The 22633-nt window shown below is 38.9% G+C and overlaps 1 protein-coding gene across 2 annotated transcripts in view; it reads right to left on the reverse strand.

Annotated features, from left to right (window-relative positions):
- Positions 1-22633, reverse strand: part of Mdfic (MyoD family inhibitor domain containing) — an 89784-nt gene that overhangs the window by 31425 nt on the left and 35726 nt on the right. For both annotated transcript variants that reach the window (XM_057789370.1, XM_057789378.1), the window contains exon 4: positions 6-284. In XM_057789370.1, the coding sequence (XP_057645353.1) occupies positions 6-284 (279 nt within the window). The remainder of the gene's footprint in view (positions 1-5; positions 285-22633) is intronic.

A 22633-nucleotide genomic window follows, 5' to 3' on the forward strand; every position in this document is an offset into this window, starting at 1 on the left:
CTTACCTTCCGGGGAGGAGGCAGATTTTTGGGAAAAGAGAGCATTGACTTTGCTTTTCTTACTACTATCATTGTTTACAGACAAGCTGGACTGGATTTTCCTATGCATTTTCTGAGAAACAGGAGCTGAAATTTTGTGATTATCTGTGGGTGCATGTTTGGCTCCGTGATGAATTCCGTTTCCATTGCTCAGACTCGTGGGGCCCCCATTCTTTATCTTGCCTGTTTCCTCCTTGCTAGACTCCTGTGTTGTTGTCTGCAGTCGAGGCAGGCGCTGAGGTTGGGCTGAGTAAAAAAAAAAAAAAACAACAAAGTTCATCTAGTTAAGCAAGAACTTAAGTTAGGAAGCTATTATTTTACAATAATGAAAAGATATATTCAAAAATACAAATTCAAAAACAGACTGGAGGTCTAACCAATGATAATAAACAGAAGAGACAGAAGGGTTATAGAGGAGAGGAAGAAAGAAAAGGTGAATCAGGAAGAAGAGGAATGTTCTAAAAAGAAGGAAGAAAAGAATGAAATGAAGAGGATGGGAGGGAGGAAGAAGGAAGAAGAAGAAAAGAACAAGGAAGGAAGGAAGGACTAGAAAGTAAAGTAAAAGTATATTCAACAAATATCACTATACCAAGATATAATTTTAGAGAATTTAAAAAAAAAACAACAACTCTGTTTTACAAAACAGGTAATTGAACACTGGCTTATGGAAGGCTGCTCTTGCTTGTTGGTCTCCTAACTACACATACATCAGCATGGTCTCAGTACTAAACTCACAATTCCATTGAAATGAAAGGAACGATGAATTCAGACACTTAAATTTGGACAATAGTCAAACTTAGTTTTTTTTCCCAGGCAATTCTAAATCTGAGTGAAAATCTTTTCTTGTTTATTTCTTTAGCTCCATTTTAAAGAAAAAACTAGTTGAATCCGATATGGTGCAGCTACCAAAAGCACATGTAAGCACTTCAGGAGAACTCCTGTCTGAGACTGGACCAAGCAAAGCAGACCACCTTCATTCCTCTCCTTCACCACACGTCCCAACAAAAGAAATGAGTTAGAAAAAGAACGAACATCACAGCTCTAGAAAGGAGAACACAAGCTTGTGGCATCGTGCACTCTTAGGATGAATGAAAAGTTAAAAATTAAGAAAAATGTATCTAAGGTAAACTGTACAAAATAAATAGTATTACAGTATGCAACGCTAATAGTAGGCAATTCGCAAGTGAACAAAAGAAGAATTAGCTTCTCATCATAGGGAGAAAAACGAAATTCCAAACCAACCCCTTAAAGACACGAATAAAGATCCAGTGAAAGAGCAGGAAAAATGGGTAGATGTAGTTTCAGGAATCAAGAAAATGACAAAACACTATTGAAAAGCATGAAGATGTCCGAGGAGTGCTGCGGGAGGTCCTTCCACTCCTCCAGCCAATAGCCGCTGAGATACCAGCCCATTGGGGCGTGGTCTCTCTCCCTTTAAAAAAGCGGCTACTTCCCTCCTTGCTCTCTCTTACTTCCTGCTCCGCTTCTGGTGACTAGACTCCCTTCCTGATTGCGCAGAGGGCTGTTGTCTGGGATGGTGATCTGTAAGCTTTTTCCCCTTTAAATAAATAACCATTATATTAATCATAATTCCAAACTAGCGTGGGATTGTTTGTGACTTACGCCTTCGCCTTCAGAGGAGTGGGCATCAGGATGTTCACTCTACTTGTTTGGTAATTCTGTCCTACTTTAGTTAGTGTAGTTCCCACTAACATTTCTTTGGGTATTTTTTTTATTGGTACTTAAGAAGCTGATCCCAAAATAAGAAAGAGGAATAAATATTACCAAAGGCATTTTGGGAAAGAAAAGTAAGGGTTGATGGAACTTTAATTAGATGTGAAGTTGTGTTACCAAATTCCAGCAGCTCTTGCACTGTGGCATTCGGCCATACACAGACACATAACCAGTGGAACAGCAGACTTGCAGGTATGTAGACGTATGCACACATATAACATGTCTATGACATACAAATAAATTCCAGACCATCCACATGTCTATTATGAAAAGAAACTCTTTAGTTTACTAAAGTGGAAAGAGGGACTATTTTAATGGCTTGGTGCTCAGGAGGCTAATGAATTTAATTCCCTGGACACCACATCATTGAACAACTGGGTAAGCAATGACAATTTGTGTTGATCGGCACTATGGAGCAGCTCCATGTGACCTCAGGACCACTATTACAGCCCAGCATCTTCAACAGAAGATCCGTTTCTTAGGAATGTGCAACACTTGATTTAGAAAATCCTATGCTCCTGCTTCCCGGAGCATCCAGAATGACATCCTAATGACTGCCATTGAGCCCTCAGCTGGGTAGGTTTATACATTTCGAAAGATGCCAAAGAAGACAGCTCAACCTAATTTACTGCTCTTCCCAGAGCACTTTCTAGAAATCTCTCCAGAGAAATGGAACGTTTGAGCTACTTCTTCTCTAAAATGAAAAATTCAAGCAATCTCAGAGCTTGGTGAAGTTGAAATGTCACTGACCAATGCTGGGCCAATCTTCACCAATCAGTCAAAAATATCTTCTCATACTCTAGTCTGAGAATTACTGTGCAATAGTTAAACAGTCTCAATAAATAATTAAAAAAAATGCAAGTGGTAAAAGATGGTCGTGTCCTGCCTCCAAATTCAAACAATGATAAATTTGACCTGTTTTTTCTTTCTCCTAACAGAACAGACTGCAAATTATGGGTTAGAGCTGGAGCGTTAGTTTAACGCATACTTAACGATTTATCTGCGCTTCAATCTTCAAACCATATATATTTCTGGGGGCAGATAAATGATGGCACTTTTATTTTTTGTTTCACTGTCACCTAATTATTTTTCTGAGTTTTTGAATTATAATTAAGTAACCAAATATTACCTCTTCACTTCAGGTTTTATATTTTGCAAATATTAAAACACTTTTTTTTAGTTGAATGATTCTGCCATATGCGTGCAGCCCATCAAATCAAAACTGAATACACTTTATCTTAGTCATCTCAATGGATAGGAAAAGTATAGCTTCATTGATCTTTTTTCAAGGGTATGATTTTAATCTTATGGTCAAGTTGCAATTAAAACTAAACAGGAAACATGACTTTATTTTCCAGTGAAGAATGAAACTGCCTACCTGATTAAACCACAACTATTTAGCTTAAAATAGATTTCTTCTTATTGTGTAGAACTCATGGAGAGCTCTAAACCAGCATGCTAATATGGGGGTGACACAAGGCTTCTTAAAACACAGGCGACGCCTGGGGACCCTCGCTCCCGCTTTAATGATGCACTGTTCTCATTCAGCTGTCTTGCTTTTTTTCAAATCTTTACATATGTGACAGCTCTCAAAAGTAGACCATAGACCATCTGGCATTTTCCGAGGTGTAACTGGTGCAAGTTCAGCTCTATTGGGAGTGCGCTGCTATCTTCCGCCTGTGTTATAAAGGGACAATAGAATGTAGAACTTAGGGCTTGTTTTGAATTATTCATTTTTTTTGCCTGTATATTCAAGAAATTTTTACAAACTCTGCATTTTGTACGACATAATCACATGCGTTAAAGGTACAAAGAAACTTTTTGACACCTCTTTTCTACAGAAGGCTGGCGTTTTGTTTGATATGTGAACATTCAGCATCTGTTATATCACTCCAAACAGGACGGGTGCCGCTACAAAAGACCCCATTTTAAATTTACTCTCTAAGAGCAAAAAATGTATTCTCGATATTCAGAAGTGAATGCAATACTTGTCAAAATTTCAAACACCTAGTACTAGAGCATTCAGCATCTCCAGACCTGGATAGCGTTGGTCACCTGATCACCATATGTGTAGAGATTTTTTTCTAAACCACAGCTCACACAATGCCGCATGATTGTAATTTTAATATCCATAATGAATAGTTACAAAAGTCTTAAGAAATACTGCTCTTTCTAGGTTCAAATGTTTTCAATCAGGGAGGATTAGGTCTAACAGTTTTCATTGGGAATAATAAACATGGGAATAAATGAGTCAATAGCATGAACTTCTTCTGATAATTAAAAAAAAAACTAGGTGATATTGTAACTAGTAATAAGCATACATGAAGCTGCAGTTGCTGGAGCAGCAACAGAAAGCCATGTTTTACTCCAGCATATAATCTATTAGTGGGAGCAGATAATCTATCTTCATTGCTGATGTCCACATAACTCATATTCAATAAAACTGCGAGGGTTCTCAGGCACTTAGTTAATTTAAATGATAGCTATACACATTTAAAATCACACTAAATCCCATTGCTTTCCTCAGAGATAATTATAAGGTTCTCACTGGGCATGCAGTACTACATGGTCACTATAGGACACACACACACACTGTGTAATGATAACGATATTGTATATGCAATACTATATATGAATATATAAACAGTTTAGCATATTAAATGTTATTAAAAGACACCATTCATCCTACCAATCTATATTCAATAGTGTTGTTAAATGGGAGATGAGATGTTTTATAACATGACTCATAATTATTAATGTATACTGCCTTTTATTGCTATGTAGTGTGAATTTAGTTAAAAATCACTTAGAATCAACATGAAAGTTCTCTCTTTTTCATGAGCCAGTGCCAAGACTTTCTCCATGTGCAAAGTCTGGGTGCACAAGCCTTTAAATCCTGCCCAGTTGGAGGCTCCTGGTAGACTCTATATTGCTTTTCGTTTTTCTCCTCCCAGGGCTTTTGGTAATGCCTTATTTATCTGTGGAGTTTCTGGAGTCTTTTGGTCATATATTCTATTTTCTCTCTTCACTGTCTCTAAGATATATATTTAGCATATTAAATTATATTTTGGAATTCTTATGCTCTTTTGGAACATTCATGATTTTTGATACCAATCAGACACTATGTCTCCCTAGTGTTCACATTCTTACACATTGTATTTTCTTAAAAAAAATTAATTCAATTGTAATTATTGTGAAATAAATCATCAGATTTCAATAGGAAGTATTACTATTCAAAATAAAAAAGGCAAAATGTTAAAAATTGTTCGGAAAAGCAACTGGTTTATTGATATTGCCAAATTTCATAAAGAATATTTAGAATATAATTAAACATATTTAATGTCCAGAGAGGGTGACTGGTAGCTTCCTGAAAATCTATTTCTGGGTTGTCCCAAGTAGCTATTTACTCCTGTGTTCCAACCTTCTCTTGCAGGTAGATTCAGCCATTCATCCATGTTCTCGGAGACACACTTGTTTCTACACACTCTTTCCATGCTTGGCCATGAGGGACTGGGTGTGTCCGCTCTGTAATGTGGCTGGCGGCCACCGAGCTTCAACCACAGTAAAGAGCATACTTCAGAAATCTAAAGGAACCAAACACTAGGGATCCTCCTGGAAGCAGAGAAGACTGACTCCCAGTCTCATCATGCCCGTGTTGGTTCCGTCCCTTAACCTCACCTACATAGATTCCCTACACTTTAAAAGTTCTCTGTTTGCCTTCATCTTTAAATTCTGTGATAGTGCTAATAATTACTTATTTCCCTAACAGCCATTGAAAAACACGTATCAAGTAAATATAAAAAAAATGATCTTGTATTTTCTAGGAAAAAATGCAATAAAAATAAATTTAAAATAAGAATTTTAAGGAACATAAAGCATATTTTCACTTAAGATATACATGTGTATGTGTGCATATTTGTATGTATTATATATATGGCCCTTAAACCATAAGTCATTAAAGAACAAACAAACTTTCGTATCTACTGTTTGATTTTATACTCAAATGAATGACATCTTACCTTGCATTACAGTCTCTAGCTAACTTGTATGAGTAAAGAGTCTCCCATTTGTGACTTTAGAAAGTTTAAATTGTCAGGTTTGGTTATAGAATGCCAACTATAGGATTTATGTTTGTGTTTAAGATATTATTTGTTGCAGGAGGTCCTTCCGCTCCTCCAGCCAATAGCCGCTGAGATACCAGCCCATTGGGGCGTGGTCTCTTTCCCTTTAAAAAAGCGGCTACTTCCCTCCTTGCTTTCTTTACTTCCTGCTCCGGTTCCGGCGACTAGACTTCTTCCTAATTGCGCAGAGGGCTGTTGTCTGGGACGGTGATCTGTAAGTTTTTTCCCCTTTAAATAAATACCACCCTATTAATCATGATTACAAAATGGTGTGGGATTGTTTATGACTTACGACATCATCTGGCGCCCAACGTGGGGCTCGAACCCACGACCCTGAGATTAAGAGTCTCATGCTCTACCGACTGAGCTATCCCAAAAGTGGTAGACTTAACCTCATAAAGAGAACTTCTTGGATTCTTCCTAGAATTGTACGTGATGCTCCAATAACTGGAGCCCGTATGTTCTTTACTGATGCAAATAAATCAGGGAAAGCAGGTTATAAGTCAGATGAATTGAATAAGGTGGAACAAAGCCCTTATAATTCTGTCCAAAAGGCAGAATTATATGCCATTCTTATGGTGCTAAGGGATTTTAAACAACCTCTTAATATAGTTACAGATTCACAATATGCAGAAAGAGTTACCTTGCATATTGAAACCGCTGAATTTATACCAGATGACACAGAGTTGACTTCATTGTTTATCCAGGTACAAGACATAATCAGGAACAGGCTTTGTCTAATGTACATAACACACATCCGGTCCTATACAGGTCTGCCTGGTCCTCTAGCACAACGCAACGCTGACATTGATCAATTATTGATTGGAAGCATGTTGCAGGCCTCAGAATTTCATAAGAAGCATCATGTCAATAGTAAAGGCCTAAAGAAAGAATTTTCCATTACATGGCAACAAACTTGTTCTTTCTATAATCAAACACCGTTGCCTGCAGGGAGTAACCCAAAGGGTACTAAGAGAAATGAAATCTGGCAGATGTATGTGTTCCACTTTATGGAATTTGGTAAATTAAAATATGTACACCACACCATAGACACGTATTCAGGTTTTCAATGGGCTACTGCCCTGAGCTCAGAGAAGGCTGATTCAGTAATCACACATCTATTGGAAGTTATGGCCATCGTGGGAATACCTGCACAAATAAAGATAGACAATGGTCCAGCATATGTATCTAAGAAAATGAAACGCTTTTTTGCTTATTATAATATAAAACACATTACAGGTATACCACATAATCCCACAGGTCAGGCAGTTATAGGAAGATCAAATCGTACTATAAAGGATATGCTGAACAAACAGAAAGGGACCGAAAATACCCCCAGAAATAGATTACATAATGCTTTATTGACCTTGAAATTTCTTAACACTAATGAGAAAGGAACAACAGCAGCAGAAAGACATTGGATAATGGAAAAGTCTGCTGAACTAAATCAACCAATTTATTTCAAAGATGTGCTGACCTCTCAATGGAAGCCAGGAGATGTGCTACGTTGGGGAAGGGGTTTTGCTCTTGTTTCCACAGGAGAAGAAAAATTGTGGATACATCAAAATTAATAAAGGTTCGATTTGAAGAGGAGAAACCTCTTGGAAAGGAGAAATGACAACTCATCCACAATGATGGTATTCCTACAGGTGGTAAGAAAAACATATAGAATGGGAGCAGGGTTCTGTTCTTATCTCCACAGGAAAACACACATCTTTGAAAAATTCAAGGGATCCTGGATGTTTGGATACTGACAGATGGAAAAATACCTGCCCAATAGGAACTATCAAGAAAACTGAATACGTTGTGTAAGTAAAATATACTAAACCATATTTCTAAATTTATAGAGCTGGTTTTGAAGTTGGACTCTGGCTCAGTCCCTCTCCAATTCCAAGCCTGTTGGTAAGAGAAAAACCCAGAGTTTCTGGAGATTCTGTCTCATGTCAAGAGCCATGATAGGGGACAGAAAGAAATATGAGTTTAGAAAACATCTTTGCTTTTCTTCATATCTATCATACTTTTCATTGAATATATCTATCATGTCTTTCATTGAATGTATATATATATATACATATATATATATATGTCTATATGATTAATGTTTAAGTTTTTCACAATGAACAATGAGTGTTTCCTGAAGTGACATTTGAAGTTTCCAGGAAGAAGATGGGGCCCCATAACAACAACTCCACCTGGTTGATATGACGTCATGATACTGATAGCGCTACTACAAGACCTGTTTTGGGTACCAGCTGCACAAGACAGTTCCAACTTGGTTAGCTGAAACAGTGTACATCTTATACAACATTCTGGCCAGACCTGCACAAAATACTCAGAGACTATTTGCAATTTTAAAAGACATTGATCTTGAAATTTAACCATCATTTTACTTTCACAGGATCCCCCAGAAAGAACGTCGACCCCATGACAGCTGGAAGTAACTCTAGAGGACGACGTCCCCTCTCCCAGTAAAGTTTGCCCTTGGGTTTAGGGACATCATTTAGGGGTTGATTATAATTGGTATATGGTTGAGGGTTGGGGAAGGAATTTTATAAGCTCAGGGATCATTTGAAAAAGAAAAAGAGGGATAATAGATTGGTACTTGTTGGTACGTGTGCGTTATTGTTTTGAGACAAATGTATTGGTATCGATTCTTATATATTGATACAAAGTGAAATTATATTGACTATTGTATGCGTGCATGTTTCTACCTCTGTTTAAAAACATTTTTTATGTATTCACATATATTGTATTGATATATATATATATTCTATATATTTACCATATCGCAGTGTACATTTCTACCTCTGATTAAGATACTTACATATTGTTTGTGTATTGATATATATTTACCATACTGCAATGTATATTTGTACATTGTTTATATTTGGAGGTCATTGTCCTCATTTGTTTCACAGTCATTTATTGTCTTAGTCTTTAAGTTAGATAGGTATTGAGAATTATATAGATCAATAGTATTCTAAGTTTGTCATTTATAATTAGACTAATCAGGTTCTTTAGATACATAGAGATTATACTCAGTATAGATAGATAATCTTCAACCTCTTCAAAGAGCTGTAGAAAATGGCCTTTAACTCAGAGTTTTGTGGTAGTGAGACACAATTGCTCCTGGCAACACCGCTCTATTCCCGAGAGAATGTTGAGCATCAAAGACACTCCACCTGGAGTGTTCTTCTTGGTTGAACTGGCCTTTGGGCAAAGAAATGCCCATATCTCAACCACTGACAGAAATACAGAGTATCTGTGAATGCAAAAAAAAAGGACTGTCATATTCTGCCAAGACAGGGTAAGATAGTTTTGACAAGTTTCTTGCCTTTGAAAATGGTATGTCAGTTATGTTAGGCCTTAGTCAAAGTTGGTTGCTTCAACGCTGCAAACGTGACCTTGGGTGATTGCCCAAGTAGCTAGTTGTCTCTGTGATTTGTTGCATGTTTTGGAAGTTGTTTGATTGCACTTCCTAATTACTCAGGTAACATTATTTCCCTTCTCAGATCTTCAATGGGGTTGAAGACTATATAAATGTAGTTACTTTCGACTCATGACTTATCCAAGCTATTTATTATATAAGACCTAATCTAGTTAGAATAGGATATTTGTACTTATTGTATATAATTTCATAGTAGGTTTAGAACTCTCTTACTTAAACAAAAGGGGGAGGTTTTGCGGGAGGTCCTTCCACTCCTTTAGCCAATAGCCGCTGAGATACCAGCCCACTGGGGCGTGGTCTCTTTCCTTTTAAAAAAGCGGCTACTTCCCTCCTCGCTCTCTTTACTTCCTGCTCCGGTTCCGTCGACTAGACTTCTTCCTAATTGCACAGAGGGCTGTTGTCTGGGATGGTGATCTGTAAGTTTTTTCCCCTTTAAATAAATACCACCCTATTAATCATAATTACAAACTCATGTGGGATTGTTTATGACTTACGACATCATCCAATGATGGAGGAAGGTCATTGGTTAAAAAATAAAGAAACTGCTTGGCCCTCATAGGGTAGAACATAAGTGGGTGGAGTAAACCGAACAGAATGCTGGGAGGAAGAGGAAGTGAGCTCAGATGCAGGGCAGCTCCTCTGAGAGACAGACGCCATGCTCTCCCCTCCAGAGCAGGCGCGATGAAGCTCCGACCCAGGATGGACGTAGGCTAGAATCTTCCCGGTAAGCGCAACTTGGGGTGATACACACATGAATAGAAATGGGCCAAGCAGTGTTTAAAAGAATATAGTTTGTGTGTTGTTATTTTGGGGCATGAGCTAGCCAGGCGACCAGGAGCTGGGGCGGCAGGAACACAGCCCACAGCTCCCACTACAAAATGGCCCCCAACGTGTGGACGACTATATCCACAGAAAGCCTGAGAAAGCTTGGGAAAGAATAGAATAAAGTATGTTTTCTTGTTAGCAGCAATTTCTTGGGTCTGCTGTGCTTGCTAGAGGCAAGCAAGCGCTCTCATCTAAGAGAGGCTTCCTGACTCAGCTTTAGCTGCAAAGCTTGCAGCTCTTTTAAGAGGTCCTGCCATGAAACACTTAAATGGTATTGATAAAAACTGACTGCATGCTTGTTTATTTTCAGCTGAAGCAGGAAAAAAGTTGTGTTGTTTTAAAATGCGGGCTTTCTGGGCCGTCCTGCCAGGGCAAACTGTGACTGTTTGAGGCAGGGCCGACTACAGAGAAAGCATTTGAGTGTCTTAGCTTGTTTACTGGCAAGGACCTTGAAATGCCATAGAGTTGTGGCAATAAAGATGGCTCCAGTAGTACCTCCGCCATGAGGCTGGAAAGGTAAGGAATGGGCTGGATACAGCTGGCAAAGCCACGGCTTTAATGCTACCCATATTGCTCAGTAAATTAAAGACTCATGTGGTCAGAAAAAGAGAGATATACAGTAAAAGAAAGATTCAAAGTCAAAGAAAATGTTTAAATGATTTACATTGTACTTAAAAATATATGCAGGCTAAATGTTAAAGTTCTTAAAAGTAAAAAAAATAAAGAAAGAAAGAAAGAAAGAAAGAAAGAAAGAAAGAAAGAAAGAAAGAAAGAAAGAAAGAAGAAAGAAAGTAGTTGGGTGTGGTAGTACACACCTTTAATCCCAACACTTTGGAGGCAGAGGGAGATTGACCTCTGTGACTTCAAGGTGTGGTAGCACAAGCCTTTATCCCAATGCCTGGGAGGCAGAGACAGACTGATCTCTGAGAGTTCAAGGACAGCCTGGTCTAAAGAGTTATTCCAGGATGAAGATATACAGAAAATATAAAATAAAAGTAAACGAAATAGAGGTTAAAATAAAGCCGCACAAAGATGGAAAATACAATGAGAATCTTGATACTATATGCTATTATGCTCTGTTTGAATTGTTTGAATGCTGAGGAAGGAGCAACAGCTGCTAAAAGATATTTGTTTATAAATGTTGCTGAACTAATCCAAATAGATATTTTCAAAATACCTTGACTTCAGAATTTGGATCTAAGGATATGATGCTTTGGAAAAGAGATTCTTCTTTTGTTTTCACAGAGAATGAGACTCTATAGATTACTTCTTCGATCCCAATATGGTATGATAGATCACGCCCTCCTGAAGGGTTGCTGTGAACACCCTTAAAAAATTGCTTCGCTCAACTGCCAACTGAGATGAACCTAGCAGACAGGTTATCCCATAAAAGACCCAAATATTAGCGCCCCCATTCAGCAGGAAGCAGTTTGGAAAGAAAAAACTGCGCCCATGTTCCCATATATTGTTTATAAATGTTCTTTTACATTTAAAAGGGGAGATGATACAGATGTGAATAATTTGCATTGATATGAATCTTGGTTCACTGATATTAATTTATGGTATATTTTATTATATGTTTATGTATTTCTGATATTGATTAAGGTATTGTGATTGTGTAGTTCACTTAAAAATGTAATGGATATAGGTTGTTAATGGATAATTATCAATAATAGTCAAGCTTGTAGTCATGTTAGTTAGATTTTCTAGATGTACATAGATATATTTTAGATAGGACTACAGAATATGCTATTTAATGTTTTAATAACTTAGGGTTTTTCATGACAATGAGACACGTCTGCTCCTGGCAGCACCAATCTACTTCAAGAAGAAAGAAGATGGGCATCGAAGAGGCACCTTATGGAGTTTGATAGCCATTTGGGCAAGAAACTGCTCTTGCCTGGACTGTTGCATAAACTGGACACAGAGAACCCGCAGAGAGAGGACTACTGAACTTGCTTAAAGGTGAGATAATCTTTTGGGGTTCCTGATTCATGAAAGAGTCTGCAAGACATTCTGCAGGACACAGCAGATAGTGACTAAACTGCCTTTGAAATTTCCTGCTTCATGGAAAAGTCTGCTGGATACTATGGACCTGTAGGCCGAAGATGGATGCCCCAACGGTACAGAGGAACTTTGAGTGACTGTCCAGGTAGCGAGATGTCTCTGTCATTTCTAGAGTTTGAAAGTTGCTTATTTCTTGTTTGCTTAGGTAATATTGTATCTTTCTGGAGTCTTTGATGGAGTTGAAGAATAGTTAGTTATAGTTTTCCTTAGTTATGATAAAGATAAAATAGATGTAAATATTGTAATTTTTACTTGATAACTGTTTTGTTATATGTAATTTTGCTATGTTAAAGTTAAAGCCTTCTTTTTTTTGTTTAAACAGAAAAAGGGGAATTGATGGAGGAAGGTCATTGATTAAAAAATAAAGAAACTGCTTGGCCCTCATAGGTTAGAACATAGGTGGGTGGAGTAATCAGAACAGAATGCTGGGAGGAAGAGGAAGTGAGCTCAGATGCAGGGCAGCTCCTCTGAGAGACAGACGCCATGCTCTCCTCTCCAGAGCAGATGGGATGAAGCTCTAACCCAGGATGGACATATGCTAGAATCTTCCCGGTAAGTGCACCTTGGGGTGCTACACACATGAATAGAAATGGGCCAAGCAGTGTATAAATGAATACAGTTTGTGTATTGTTATTTTGGGGCATAAGCTAGCTAGGCGACCAGGAGCTGGGGCGGCAGGAACACAGCCCGCAGCTCCCACTACAATTATTCTTCCTGGAAAACCTCATAGCAGTATGGTATTTGCTGTGATATCCCTTTTGCTCCCAGACCCAATCATTAGATACCTCTACCACTGAGTCAACTAATAAAGTTGACTACAACCTATAGTTATTAAAATATATTACTAATAAATACGTTGTGAATATACTTAAGAAAATAAATGCATATTCATCTATACACAATTTGTAGAAAAGAAATCACACAAACACTGCTTTACATTATCAAAACAATACCTCAATAAAACAATTATCATAAAGGTATGAGTTTTCGAAAAAAACTATTTTTAAATACGTTGTATAAAATGGCAGACAGATTTATGAGAGGCAATGTATTCATTTCTTAAAGGAAACACCCCTGTGTTTTCTAAGAGGCAATAACGGGCACATTTGGAATCAATATATCTGTGATGTTCCTAAGACGTAAGACACATTTCTTTCATGTTTTATAAAGAATCAATTAACAGACAAGTAGGCATGCAAAAAGCCCTACTGGTGCCTTCATTCTGTATCACCAGACAGAAGCTTTGCTAGCAAATCTTCCAACAGTAAGACGGTAACTATGGGAAGGCTGCTGCTTAGTACTTTCACCACAATTAAAAGTGAAGCTTTTCTCCACTTTTGTTCATCTTCCTCCACAAAGGATTCAGAGAAATGGCTTTCAAATTATTATTTGAAGGTTTTAAAAAAACAAAAACAAACAAGCAAGCAAACAATGAAACATGATTGTTTAAAAGGCACCCTATGGTCTATACAACAGGACAGGATGTATTTAAATATATTCTTCTTTTATTAATGCTTTGAAATCACATCACTGAACCAAACTTTTCATCTCCTACAAACATGTGACACATGCTACAGTGAAATTCAAGTGAACAATGAATGACATTTAGTAGGCAATCATAGAGCATAACACCAAACGACTAAAACCTCAGAATTCACCTAGAGGCTCTCCACACTAAAGAAAATATCCAGGGACCTCACATAGCAACCTTCAGGAAGCCTGGAGAAATCTAGGTTTCACTCTAATAAACCCACAAAGACTCAGACAGATGTAGAACTTATATGGCTTACACACCCTAGACCCAAGCTCTGTCTCTGGGTCATTTAGCCTTCTTGGTGTCTAATAGACTTGTAGATAAGGAATGAACACAAATCAAAATGCTTTAAAGCAAGAATCTGATCCAGAGTAAAAACCTGCATGAGGAGGAAGACTGACTTGTTGACACATAAGTCTGGCTAAGTAGAGGTAAATCTGGGAGAAGGGATATCAGTCATCCTTGTTAAAACTAAGCAGTCAGTAATAAATATTAATGAAGGGTAAGCTACACAAGTTTCCATCAGTTCTTGGGAGGAAAAGCTTGTGTTGATTAAGGCTGGAGTGTTAGGGCATTCTGTAGGAAATGTAGCAGGTTTTTCAGTAGTAAGGAACATAATGGATACGGACATCCTGGACACTGGGCCTTCTATAGTTAAAACACTAAAACGATCTTGTGATATGGACATCTACTAGAAAAAGCAGGCGATTTTACTAAAAGATGATTTTCTTGTTGGCAAAACAACCATTGCTAGCAATATACAAATAAATTAGTCACTATATAAATCTAAAACTGTGTACTCCTCTATATAGACAAATTTCAAACAGCCACTGACCCAGAGGTGAAGGCTTGGTGGAGTAGATGAAAGGTTAGTATTCAGCCTCCAGGTACCTTTTGGCCATCCCTAAAGATAGGATTATAAGAAACGAATGGTCTGGATAGCCAATGAGCTAGACCCGCTTGGGGTTCAGAGAAGCATGCACACTAGCTAAGTCACAGTAGGCAAATCCATTGTTACTTTCTCAATTTAGTGATCTAATTAAAATGCTATGAAGAGCAACAGTGGAATCTGGAAACATCTGAGCCCAGCCTAGGAGTTCTATCAAGATGGATAATTCTCCAGTGAAGACACATTGAGATATAGGCACAGGGACTACCTGCAGCAAGCCTCACTACCACCAGAGGGAAGGCTGGGGACAAGAAGCTTTTGAATGGTGAATAAATGAAATCAGGGGGGCAGATCTCAAAACATGCCACCAAATGAGGTCCTCCACAAGGAAAAGAGAAGAAAGAGGAGAGACGGAAACAGAGAGAAAAAATTGGACTGCTACCAAAAATAAAAAATAAAATAAATCCCTTGGGACTTTCCCACTGAATCTAAATATTTGTTAGAAACTGAAGAAGCACTGCTAAGTCTCCTCCACGGGAATCTTCTCTGAAATGGCTTTGACAGATACTAAACAGGGAAATCTTAACAGAGTCTTCCAGTAAACACACTCACTACACACAGAGCACAGGCCAAAGTCGGGGAAGAAACTATAGGTTATGCTGTACATGGAATACTCATACCGTCCTCACCACCCTGCATCCCTTGACCCACCCTGCATCCCCTTCACTGTGTCTTCAGCCACAGACAGGATGAAAACAAGTTATATCAAGTTTAATCTAGGGCGGTCTTCCAATTTCAGAGGAGGGTTACACGTCACCCAGAGGGGCTGAAAAAGAGAATGTGCTAGATCTAGATGTATCATCTCCATGACTGACTCCTCATGAGGAAAGATGAAGTGCGTAGGTGTTCGCGAGAAAGGGCAATCAGATCTCATCAAGTAAACACAATGTGGAATTGCATGAACAGGACAAAAACAATCTGCTGTATAACTGTATGTACACTGTGAGCTAAGGTCACTGTAACAGACATTTATGCCTATCGATTCAACATCATCACTGTTGTCCCGGTGACAATATAGATATTAATGAGAATGGAACTAGATTCACTGACAGCAACTTCTGCAGTCACGAAGTGTTTTTAGTTTCAGGCATTTGTACACAGAACTTGACAATCCTGGGTCTTCGCTGACTTGCATTGACAGCAGTGTTCCTAAAGGACAAGATCCCATATTCCTTGGATTCCATCAACCTTATCAGCACATACACGCTGACAAAGAGCCTTGTGTGATGTTCAGCACCCAGTGGACACCCAGTGGAAATTAACTGATGATGATGAATTATCCTAGCTTTTAAGCTGTCACTTGATCCCAGAATATAATAACCTTCCCGAATAAATCAAGCAACAGTTTGGTATTCAATACCATTATAAACTTCATCCTTCACCTTCCCGAGCCTAGGGAATTGCTGTAAGAGCATAATATAAGGATGGTAGGACTGTTGCAAGAATTCAAGAAACTCTCTCTGTTATAACAAGGGAATTAAAGATTCAGTTACAGATATCATAGAATGTGTGGAGAAATGCATCAAGAAATGTTCACGAAATAACCTTTCCAAAGAGGAGCATAAAAAAAAAAAGTCACTGCCAAATTATCTCTCTAAAAGATCCTTCCCATAAAAAAAGCAAACCCAACTTAGTGTGCAAGTAAAGCTGGTATTTCCTTAAGCACAGGCCAACGGACGTACAAATGAAGTCATAGCTAAGGATGTGAGGTCAGGTCGAAGAACCTGAGATGCTAACTAAGCAATTCAATATTTAAGAAGAAAAACCCATTTCTTAATGGCTTATGTGACATAAACCAAAAGAATAACAAATTCAGAAAGAATCACCAGCTTAGCCGGGCAGTGGTGGCGCACGCCTTTAATCCCAGCACTCAGGAGGCAGAGGCAGGTGGATCTCTGTGAGTTCGAGACCAGCCTGGTCTACAAGAGCTAGTTCCAGGACAGGCTCCAAAACCACAGAGAAACCCTGTCTCGAAAAACCAAAAAAAAAAAGAATCACCAGCTTTAACCAACTTCATAATCCCCAAGTTCGTTGGTGAGTGGTGGCAATGGCAAGAACTTCTACAAATCCCCTTAAAATATGGCCTGAGACTAGGGATCCTCTGTGCTTTAGCCCTTGTTATAAAAGATGCATCTGCCCAGATAATTTGAAAATTCAAGAATGAGAGCAAAGTTACAGAATTGACTCAAAGTTTAATTGGGTCTTAACGATCGTGTTCGACTCCTACAGAGACCCTGGCAACATCCCTTCATAAAGGAACGACTGCATAACTTGCTATACTATGGAACTGCTGGCGATATTCAAGGTAACGATGCAGAAGTTTGTCCAGGCACAAGTCCATTCTCATATGCACAATTGAGCAAATATATGTATATAGGGTATTCTAACGGATGCACAATGGGGGAAACAATTGTGAAAATGCATAAGGAAACACAACAGTGCTTCCTCATTCTTATCCCCCAGGTTACAGTCTTAATTCCTCTATTACAGGGCTGCTTTAACTTTTTGGATCCTGATTTAGATTACGGTATCCATCAAATTACAGTACGGCTTGACAGAATAAAATACTACTTAAAACACAGGCATCAACAAGTGGCTACGCAGAGAGGGACAAAACCATTAATCATGCTTGAAGAGTCACAGACTGGGACCATTTACATAAATGGTTCCTCTCCTAATTTCTCCATTAAAATATACTAAATCTGTCAAGGTCACTTTGGCTGCAAAATGGCTGAAATAAGTCATTGTAAAATATTTGTTATGTACTATTCTAGGGACAAGGGACCTTACAGGGAACAGATTTACAAAGAACTCATTCACTGTAGAGCTTATGGATATTTATAATGTCGAGTAACAATAAATTCAGAGGGCATCCTGAGTAGTGTTAATTTCACATCTTAATGTCATTAGAGGAAAGGATTCAACTGTAGGAAAAATAGCTATCAAAATGACGTCACAGTTTTCCCATCTGCGAGACATCGGGGTGGACAACATGCGGTGCCCTCTAGCTATCTGCGAGGTTTCAGTGGTCACATCGTCTACATTTCTACTGCCCCATGCCCAAGAACATACTAGCTTCACTTTCACAGAAAGCTGAGTTTGCTTTCATTATGGGAAGAAAAACAAAAAAACAGAAACACTTTCCGATGTACAATTTGGCACACTCTGCCGAGAGACAGCATCCTCTGCAAGCGTGTGTATAAACACACTTCAGAAGCACGCTGTGGAGACACATGTTATTTTATTTGCATGTAACATGTTTAAGTCACAGTGTTCTTGAAAAGGAAAAACAAAGACAAAACTGAGATACAATGTCAGAAAACAAGGATAAAATAGTAGGAAAAATGGAACGGTGAAGGAAAATGCAACAGAATGAGAGATGAGAGAGGAAAACAGAGCGATGGAAGTGGGGTGAGGTTTGAGACAGCAGTCTGAAAGACAGCACAATGGCACAGGCAGCCTTCCCTGAGGCTCTGAACCGCTTGCCCCTAGAGCTGAGTCTTGCACACCATACCTGTGCCTAACACTCCTCCTTCTGCCTTGACAGCAACAGTTTAGAATCATTGTCGGTTCTTTATCATGGCCTTTTAAACAGAGCTCTCTAACTCTGGCTCCCTTTCACGTCACTAACGAACCAGGACAAACCCAGAAGCTGTTTGCCTTGCTGTCTCGGTGAAAAATTCTAGGTTTATTGATCGTTAAGGTAAAATCAGTACTTTTCAGAAACCTTTCCTTCCCCTCCCCACCGTTTTCCTGGGCTGCGGCCGTGTGACACTGGCCCTGCTTCTCACAGGGTCCAGGATACTGTGTGAGTCTTTTCTATCTGTTCACTTAGGATGTTCCACTGCATCTTACTTCAAACCTACATCCCATTTCATGTCCTTGTAAATGCTCCCTCTGAGGTATAAGTGACTCCCTCCTCTTGAGATTAGGAGAAAACCTTATTGGAAAGTCTACATTCCTCCACAGCAAGCATCATGTCATTAGTGGATTTCTGGTGTCACTCAGTAAGCGTCTGCTTAGCGTGATATGCATGTGTCCTGTGCCTACAAAGTGGGGCAGAATATACAGCACCTAGAACAATGGACGCTAGGCAAAAATAACACAAATGTCAAGGTAGAAAAAAATTGCATTCTTCCACCGCTCCCCAATTTGAATTCTTTAAACAAAGCCTAACATATAAGTATAGAGTGCTCTCATGAAAAGTCTGGGCAGAACTGCTTTTTCCTGTGCTCCCTAACAGAATCTGCCTTCTTCTTCCATTCCTTGGTGAAGATTAGAACGTAGCTGAATCCTCTGAATCCCCAACCACTCAGCATAGCCTGTAATTCATTAGGCCTATCATTATTTCTTATTCAAATAAATTAGGGGAAAAAAACTGTCAAAATTATGTATTACCATGAGCTTTATATTAATTTCACATTAGAGTAATATTACCATCTAGTCCAACAGTGGACAAGAAATCAAAAATAATTAAACATAATAAAAAAACTGAAACAAAAGACTTTAGCACTTCAGATAGACAGCTGATAGAAATGGCTGTTTACAGAGAAGTGGGATTTGAGGAATTGTTGATTCTTCGTTTTGTTTTCGATGCTATGCATTCTTTCACCAAGCCCTGACCAAATATATTTTAAGTATGGACACAAGGCAAAGGCTATTGAAACAGTGATGAGAAACAAAGAAAAGTCTGTACAATTGAAACTTGTAGTAGCTGTTACAAAGTAACAAACACCACTGGAAGCAGTTTTCTCCCAGTAAGAAGAAGACAAGCTTCACTTCTGAAAGGTACAAAGGGCACCTCAACAAACAGCTGAGCCGAGAAGGTCTCACAAGGAGAAAGAGAAATTGGGCCAGACTAGAGCTGCCAAAGCCTTGAGGCACAAGAGACCTCAGGACTTTCGCTGACATGAGAGGAAGCCAGCATGGCTAGGGAATTCACACGCTGCCCTTTGGACAGTCTATTTATCACCTAATTAAAACTATAAACATTAATGAATATACTGGAACAAGAAACACAGGATATGCCTCCAAAATTGTTCCTGGCAATATTTTTCTGGATATTGTGCTTCTTTACCATAAGTCCATTACTACAATAAATAATTCGTTTACAAGATCACTCTCAATTTCCACTGACCAGAAGTTGGCATAAATACTTTGATTTGATTCAAGACACTCCCAACAAAAGGGCTCTTAGGAAGTTACCGAACACAGTCGGCCACTATATACAAATGTAACACGAAGCCACAACTCGGATTATTAGAAAACATTTACAGGAATCTTAGACTTTAATTACCTTCCAAGAACAAAAGACGTATAGCCATGCCTCTGAAATGGACTAACCAATTTATGCCTCCATTCGGTGAAATGTGAGCTCAAGCTCCAAAGAAGAGCATGGACGGTATGATGGGTTTTCAACAGTGAAAAGAAGATTTAAGAGAATTAAGCTGTTTTCTCAGATTTAGGAGTGAGATTATTACTCTGGTTTGTTTTTATCTTGTATTTTTCTAAACAAGCCTCCATTATCAGTTAATGGGCATAAATCTCTGATACTTGTTCTCAAACTTTGTCCAACTCCAGAGAGTTGAACAACATATTTACCTCATGTTATCCCTTCTCCGGGAACTGTCTCCTCTCTTCCAGCATGGACCATGCTCCAGAAGGACAAACAGAAGACATGCCCATAGATGGTTATAACGAGTGCTGACTAGGAGCACTTTATAAAAAGTCAAACTCCCAGAAAACACATAGCAATTTGACAGTGAACTGAATAGGTTTGTCTGCATGGGGCTTTATCATTTTTTTTTTTTTTTATTTTTGATTTTCAAGTCAGGGTTTCTCCGTAGCTTTTGGTTCCTGTCCTGGAACTAACTCTTGTAGACCAGGCTGGCCTCGAACTCTCAGAGATCCGCCTGCCTCTGCCCCCCGAGTGCTGGGATTAAAGGCATGCGCCACCACCACCACGCTTAATATAGCTTTTTAAAATCCCACATGTCAATTTCAAATTGCAAGCATGTTCTTAACCATAAACAAAACTCATAATCAAAAATTACATACAGCCCCATTCCAGACATCCTTGGGCAATTATTTACCGCATTCAAGCTCAGTCTGTCAACTGGGAAGCACAGGTTAAACATATCAATTCTTTATGGCATCAACCTGATCTATAACATTCCTAAAGCAGAGGTCTAAAGAGCATTGTTAAGAAGTAGGTTCATAATATACATATGCCTTACTATCTAGAAATCTAGTAAAAAAAAATAAGAATAAAGAGTATACTTATTTCTCTTGGGACTTGGGATTTTGAAAACTATTCCAAATAATATCCATCTTGTTGGAGAGTTGTCTCAGCACTTAAAACACCTGTGCTTTGCCAAGAACCAGGGTTCGGTTCTCATCACACACATGGCAGCTTCCAACAGCCTGGGACTCCAATCCTAGGGGATCAATGCCCTTTCCTGACCCCCTCGGACACCAGGCAGGATGTGGCACACACATAAATGCAAGCAATACACTCATGCACATAAAACAATAAAATAAACCTAAAAGCAAAGAATATCTATCAATGATATTATATGGCTTTTCCTAGAAAAACGAATGCAAAGGGATGTAAAGAGTAACATCTTCTCTAGAAAAAGTGTTTGGGAACCAAATCAACCTGCAGGAGTAATGGAAGCTACTGGGTGCTTTCCTAAACGCTTACAACAGATATTAACTGAAACAGTGCCAGGGCCCTTGTTTGTTCTCAAGGCCGCTACAGTGACAATAGCCATCAGCAGTCGGGAAGATTACATCTCTGCGTTTGTATTGTTGTTACTTTGCCAAATGGAAAAACACTGAACAAATGGGAATATGAAAATAAACATTTTCTGTATCTGCTTTTCACATGATATGGTCCATGAGAGTAAGAACACTATATGTACTTATGTGTCAGAGATGAGAAGGAAGAGGTTTCTTCTCTCTCTCTCTCTCTCTCTCTCTCTCTCTCTCTCTCTCACTCCCCCCAGGGTCTCATTGTCTTGTTCTGCCTGCCTGGATATTCTGATCTGTTACAGACAGAGACAGGCTGCCTTGAAACTCACAGAGCTCCACCTGGCTTTGTCTCCCAAGGGCTAGAATTAAAAGCTAGCACCAACCATACCCAGATACATAGTTTGTTTTTCATTTGTTTGTTTGGTTTGGGTTGGTTTTTTAAGACAGAATTTTTATGTGTCTTCCTGGCTGTCCTAGAACTCACTCTGTAGACCAGGCTGCCCTGAAACTCACAAAGATCCACCTGCCTCTGCCTCCTCGATGCTGGGATTAGGGGAATGAGTCACCACCGCCTGGCTAAGCTTTTTATTTATTTTTTTAAGTTCATGTGATAATATGAAATAATAACCCACATTAAATGGCAATACATAACACAATGGTGCTAGTGTTGCCCCCCCCCTTTTCCATCTGATAAAAGCAGGTTATGATTTCAAACTCAATGTTAACCTTCAGTAGACTCTGCTCACTGCAGTGGCTTCTCGCCTCACACTTGGCAGATAATCTGGTCAGATACAGTTTTGAGTATTTTAAGATCATATAAGAAAAACCTCACTAGACCTTCTGGTTGCTTCTCCCAGAGTGCTGAGTAACCAATGAGATGTGCAGTCAGACTCCTTTGACTAGACTCCAAATCTCCACACAGGCCTGAAAAGGTAGTATTTCTACAACATCGCATATGGTAGGTCCACACTTCTTCCTCCAGCCCTGTTAGGGAACACCCCATCACTGAGGATTTGGCTGGTGATGAGTCTATTTAGATCTTCTTTCCCAACTGTATGATGAGAGAATATATACCTCTAAGCATATCTCAAAGTTGGCAGAACTTACAGCTGAAAGACATAGTGACTTGTCCACTGTCCCATACTAAGTGAATCTCATTTAGAA

Source organism: Chionomys nivalis, chromosome 1, assembly GCF_950005125.1.
Source record: "Chionomys nivalis chromosome 1, mChiNiv1.1, whole genome shotgun sequence".
Classification (NCBI taxonomy): domain Eukaryota; kingdom Metazoa; phylum Chordata; class Mammalia; order Rodentia; family Cricetidae; genus Chionomys; species Chionomys nivalis.